The sequence below is a fragment of the Manacus vitellinus genome, unplaced genomic scaffold (assembly GCF_001715985.3).
Source record: "Manacus vitellinus isolate BGI_N305 unplaced genomic scaffold, ASM171598v3 scaffold_71_pilon, whole genome shotgun sequence".
Lineage (NCBI taxonomy): Eukaryota > Metazoa > Chordata > Aves > Passeriformes > Pipridae > Manacus > Manacus vitellinus.
The window spans coordinates 2,657,382-2,663,336 of NW_021940761.1; the positions used below are offsets into that span (position 1 = coordinate 2,657,382).

Here is a 5,955-nt window from a genome sequence, read left to right on the forward strand (position 1 = left end):
GGCCCCGGACAGATGGATGCACAGACAGATGGATGCACGTGCGTGCAGCAACCCTGCTCTTGGACAGGAGACAGGCTGGGGTTTGGGCTGAGCATCGTTTGTGTTTGGTGGGATCCCCAGTGTGGCTCTGAGTGAGCAGCTGGGCTGGTGGTGCTCCCTCTCCTTCGCTGGTGGCCGTGGTGTCCCCAGTGTGATGTAAGCCCTGGCTTCAGGGGCTTTCTGCTGCCCTGTTGGTGCCTCTGTCAGAATCTGACACCCCACAGCCAAGTCTGAGTTTTTTCTCCCTGTGGGATGTGCTGGAGGCTTGGCAGTGGACGGTCACAGCTCTGTCCTGGAGGTTGTTTTGAGCTGTGGTCCTGAGATGTGGAATGAGCCTGCTCCCCTTGTTGGACCGTGTACCTTCCCAGAATAAGTTCAGGCCCATCTGTGCTACTTCTGTGGGGTGTTATGGGAGTAGCTCAGTGTTCCTCCTGCTCTGCTTGCTTTGCTGCTCCCAAATACCAGCAGGAACTGGTGATCTGTGCCATGGAACTTGGGAGTTTTCTGGCTTTTAGGGAGTTTCCTTTAGTTGCTGCAGGTTTTTGAGATACAGGGACTTGGGGATGGTGCTGCTTCTCCCTGTGTGTGAGAGGCTTGGAAAGGATTTGTACTGGGGACACAGTGGTAGCAGTGGGACCCTGGGTGAGGTCTGGCAGGAGACCCATCCCTCTTTCCCACTGGCAGCCCTGGGATGAAGCAAGTATCCAGGAGAGCTGTGCCTGGGCAGTGCACATCCCAGCTGCCTGCACCGAAAGGATGGTACAGGCAGCTTGAGGGGGGCCTGTGTCTCTTGGGGGGGAGCATCAGCTCTTCTGCCCTGCATAAGCATGGGTTAAATGGTTCTCTGCTTTCCTGAGGTGGAGCTGGAGGATCGTCTGTCCCAGCCTAGAGAGCTACCACTGTTGCAGCTCCCTCTTTAACCAGTGTTTTAGCAAAATTCATGTTTAATTTGGTTTGAATCTCAGCTCTGTCTTTCATCAGACCAGCAGGATGAAAGCCCTTAGGAAAGGTCTCCTCGTGGGGCCAATTTGGGCCTGTTTGTAGAGAGATTTGATCTCCCCTGAATGTGTGCATGGCCCCCCTCATTGTTAGTGCCACCGGCTTCCCCTCTGGGACAATAGTGCCTCGAGTCCTATCTCCCTCCTTATCTCTCTTCTCTTCCTAGCCTGTATCCCTAGCAGGCAGGGAGGGCGGGACCTTTGGGAAGAGCTAATTATGCAGATGGAGGATCGAGAGGTGCTGTGTCAACCAACATCCCTTTTCTGGGAAAGGGGACAAGAAGAGGGAGCCTGTCCCAGCTCTTCCCTGCTTGCTCTCCCCTCCATGCTCCTGTAGGCCCCACCAGGAGGTGCTGTGGTGGGATCAAGGATGTTGCTCTCTGGCCCCTCAGCCATGCTGGAGCAGCATCAGTGGGTAGCTCACCTTGCTGGGGCTGCGGGTGCGGGAAGAGCAAGGTGACCATTGTTTGGGATGCTGGAAGTGTCCATGGTGGAGGCTGTGGGTGCGCTGGCTGACCTGATCCTCCACCTCAAGTGAAGCCATGAGGGATCAAGGTGGGATCCATCCTTTGTAAACCCATCTCTCCATCTTTACTTCATTGTGTTCAAAGCCAGAGCCTGCAGAAAGGACACTCCAAAGCTTGCTTGACTGGAGCATGGTGGTCACGAGCCAAGTCAGCTGGCTGTTGCTGGTGGGGGGGTACTGTGGGCCCTGTGAGGTGGGAGGGTCCCAGTGGCAGGGACAGCATTTTTTAAGCTGCCCCAAAAGCACAACAGCAATTAGGAGCTCTGCTTTAGATTTTGCCTAAGCCATGAGAGTCTGCTGGGTCCCTTCCTTCTGCTGGTGAGGAAGTTAACAAGAAACCCCTTGCTTTCCACTGCAGGTAAAAGAAAGTGCAAAAAAGGCAAGGAAAGTAGATGTAGAAAAGCAAAAGGGTGGGGAAGAGGCAGTTGTGGAGCCAACTGTGATGGGGGAGTGTCTTTAAATCAAAGCACTCTTCTAAAAAGAAAACTTAAGTCCAGCAGATCTACTCAGCAGTCAAGTTCTGACTTTTTTTTTCTTTTCTCAAAGCTATGTAATAATCATTAAATGCAGGGGATACTTTGTAAAATAGAACTCAAGAGAAGGGGGGAGGATGGAGCAGAATTTAAATTTAAAATAGGATAGAGATACAAAGCCCCTTAGTTTGCCATTTCGTCTTAATGCAACTGGAGCTGGGCTTGACAAGATGCTGCCCAGAGCCTGTGGTAAATGTTTTACGGTACCGTGTATCAGCCAGATCAATTCTACTACGCTTGAGGGAGTGCAGATAAAATGGCTTAAAGATTCCCCTGCTGAAAGCGATAGTATCATCATTTATGCTGCAGAAGACAGATTTAGTTGCCTGACATTTATTTGGCCGCGGTGTACTTTGCGAATTTCACACCCGGGGACGATAGCCAACCTGATGATGTCAGATATGAGCTGCAAGAAAAGGAAAAAAAGGAAAGAAAAAGACACACAAAAAAATAGTGCTGTTCCTCTTTGGTCAGCCCGGGTGAGTTTTGTGAAGTGTCTTGGTTGTTTTACTCCACGGGGCTCTTCAGTGGACAAGAGTAGGATGTTACTGAAATGGTATGTCCTGTGCGTGCTTTGTGGTACGAAATGGCGGCAGAAATACCTGTTAACTGATGTGATTTCTTTCAATCCTGTCTGGCCTGTAGGTCACTCGAACTCCAAACTGAGCGAACATGAGCGCGCTTGATTTGACATCCATCCTTGATTTCCTGGAAACAGCCAACCTGACGGAGATCAACTGGACGTGCAGCAACGGCGACTGCATCACGGTGGATGCGACAACATGCCCTGGCACGCTCAACAAAAGCGCCCTGCTCTACACCTTGTCCTTCTTCTACATTTTCATCTTTGTCATAGGGCTGGTGGCCAACTCGGTTGTGGTGTGGGTCAACCTCCAAGCCAAAATGACTGGCTATGAAACCCACCTCTACATCTTCAATTTGGCCATCGCCGATCTGTGCGTCGTCATCACCCTCCCTGTGTGGGTCGTCTCCCTTGTCCAGCATAACCAGTGGCACATGGGAGAAATCACGTGCAAGATAACTCACCTTATATTTTCCATCAACTTGTACAGCAGCATCTTCTTCCTGGCTTGCATGAGTGTGGACCGCTACCTGTCTGTGGCCTATTTCACCAACTCCAGCAATCGCAAGAAGAAGATAATCCGTCGCTGCATCTGCATCCTGGTTTGGCTCCTGGCCTTCTCCGCATCTCTCCCAGACACCTATTACCTCAAGACGGTCTCTTCCAGCAATGAAACCTACTGCCGTCCCGTCTATCCGGAGGAGAGCTTCAAAGAGTGGCTGATTGGCATGGAGCTCATCTCTGTCGTGCTGGGCTTTCTTATCCCCTTTCCCATCATTGCTGTCTTTTATTTCCTCCTTGCCAAGACCATCTCTGCCTCCAGTGACCAAGAGCGGAAGAGCAACGGGAAGATCATCTTCTCCTACGTGGTGGTGTTTCTCGTCTGCTGGCTGCCCTACCACGTGGCTGTCCTGCTTGACATCTTCTACAGCCTTCATTTCATCCCCTTTAGCTGTCACATGGAGAACTTCCTGTACGCCACTCTCCACATCACTCAGTGTTTCTCTCTAGTCCATTGCTGCATCAACCCCATCCTGTACAGCTTCATCAACCGCAACTACCGATACGAGCTCATGAAAGCCTTTATTTTCAAGTACTCTGCCAAAACAGGTCTCACTAAACTCATTGACGCTTCCAGGGTGTCGGAAGCGGAATACTCTGCTCTGGAGCAAAATGCCAAATGACTGCAACCCCATGAAGAAACCTCCCTGACTCTCTGACCTGGTGTTTCCTTGTGTGTTGTGGTTTGTTGTTTATTTTTTAACTCCCTCCTTTCCATGTGCTTGTTATGAACGGGGCATGAATTCCAGCCTACAAAAGAGAGAGCAAAGTGTAATTTAAGAGTAGAATCAGTTGCAAAGTGGAAGTGGTACCAAAATTAAAACCTTTCCTCCTCCTAGCCCAGTCTGGACTTCTCAACAACGCTATGCAAATGGAAGTGACTTCCTAGCAGACAAAGCCATTGTGTACCACAAATAACACATATTTCCAGGATAAGCTTTTCCTTCCACGTGTAGATTCCCTCTTGTCTCCTTGTATGTGTTTTTATATATAGTGTGTTGTATTTAAAAGCTCGAGACTTTATTTTCTGGCTCTTGGTGTACCTTATACAATTGTATTTGAAAGTGAAATATATTTTTATCATGTATTTGAAGTATATTGCTGATGAGTGTATCCAGAGTGCTGTAGTCTGAGTGTTAGATTGCCGTTTGGTTTCAAGAGGATGATGATAACCAGAATGGAAATGGTCTCTTAGGTGCATCCTCCCTGGCTGACACACTTTATCGACCGTAGCTTTATGTGGTGTCATACCCACATGTCTGGAGCATGAAATGTATGTAGTGTAATATAGCTGCCATCATGTTAAAATTAACAGTATTGTCAGAGTCATTAACTCCTGTGCCCCTGCTTCACCAAGCTGTGTCCTGCACAGAATGAATGATCTTACTGCTGAGAGTTGTCTCTATTTGTAAGTTATTTTTGTAAAATAAAGATCTGCAAAAAAAAAAAAAGCTATGCCTGCCAGTGGTTTGACTTGCCATGCTCCTCCTCCTCAGGAAAAAAAAAAAAAAGGCAAAAAGAAGAAATCCCAAGGCCACCCTCTGTCCTTTGGTGCAGGAGCAGACAGGTCAGTCGGTGTTTTCCTGGTGTTTGTTGGCAGTGGCCAGAAACCACTGATGGAGGAGTGCGAGACGGCACCGGTGTGTGGTGACTGGGGAGGGAGTGGGAGGAGCAGATCTGTGGAGGGCTGTGCTGTTGGAAAAGGTAAAACTGATGGATTTATAAGGTGAAAACCGTTGGGAGTGATGAAAAGCTGTGTTTTTCTAGCTTAGGAATAAACATGTGGAGGAAAACTAAGCAAGCGTGCAGATGGAGCAGATATTTGGACTAATCCAGGTTCAGTGCTCTGTGGGTTTTGCTTGTGATGGAATTGGGGGGTTAGTGGTCCTGACAGCACTAAATCCCTTTTAATCTCCTCTTCCATTTGTTATGGTTTGCATGGGCAGGATGCAGCCGCTGTGGGACCCGTGAAGTGGAGCTTTAGGCCAGCGAAGCACTCGAGTCGTGGCTGTCTCAGGACAAGGTATTTAATGTCAACTCGATGATGTCTCCTAGCCGTCGCTGGGGTGTGTGTTTTACAGCTCCAGCACAGCGCTAACTGTGCTTAAATTCCTGTTAAATCCAAGCATGCCCTCCTCTCTCTGTGATCCCAACTGCCAAAATATCTTGACTGTGTTTTTGTTTCTTTCTCTGTGTTCCGTTACTGCCTCCTTGAAGGTTAGGCTGTAAAAATAGATGTTTACCAGCGCTGCCAAATCTGCCATCCCCTCCTTGTACTGGTGTTGCTAAGAAAGCACTGGTCCATCTCCAGATGGGAAGAAATCCCAAAAGAGAGAGGATTTCTGATGGCAGAGAAGGGCAGCTGGTGTAGCTGTGACAACGGAATGCCAATGTAGCTTTCTGTGCTGATGCTTCTTTTAAGCAGTGGATGTTTTGAGCTTCCTGTGAGCCTTTCTTGAGGTACTGCTGAACTGCAAGGAAAGTGCTCCCTCATGCTGACAGATAAAATTGGTTAATGCTGAGAAATTAATTTCCTGCTTTAGCTGGGCATTGTTTCCCATGCCTCAGCATCGCTCTGTGTTCTCTCCAAAGGTGCTGGATACGGCTCTGGCACCCCCCCCCATCCACCTATGGGGTCTTGCTCAGTTTGGAGCAGCAGAACTGTTTCAGATCAGGTTCCCTCTCAGACATTGTGTTGTTTTCACGTGGTGCTGT

At 48.9% G+C, this 5,955-nt stretch overlaps 1 protein-coding gene across 2 annotated transcripts in view; it reads left to right on the forward strand.

The window, feature by feature from the left end:
• Nucleotides 1–4,633, forward strand: part of ACKR3 (atypical chemokine receptor 3) — a 9,952-nt gene extending 5,319 nt beyond the window's left edge. Inside the window, exons 1-2 of one of the 2 annotated variants that reach the window (XM_018084488.2) lie at nucleotides 1,851–1,921; nucleotides 2,742–4,633. In XM_018084488.2, the coding sequence (XP_017939977.1) occupies nucleotides 2,769–3,863 (1,095 nt within the window). In that variant the 5' untranslated portion in view covers nucleotides 1,851–1,921; nucleotides 2,742–2,768 and the 3' untranslated portion in view covers nucleotides 3,864–4,633. Of the gene's footprint in view, nucleotides 1–1,850; nucleotides 1,922–2,741 lie in introns of those variants that run through there. The other variant, XM_018084489.2, reaches the window with a different exon arrangement.
• The last annotated feature ends 1,322 nt before the right edge of the window (nucleotides 4,634–5,955 follow it).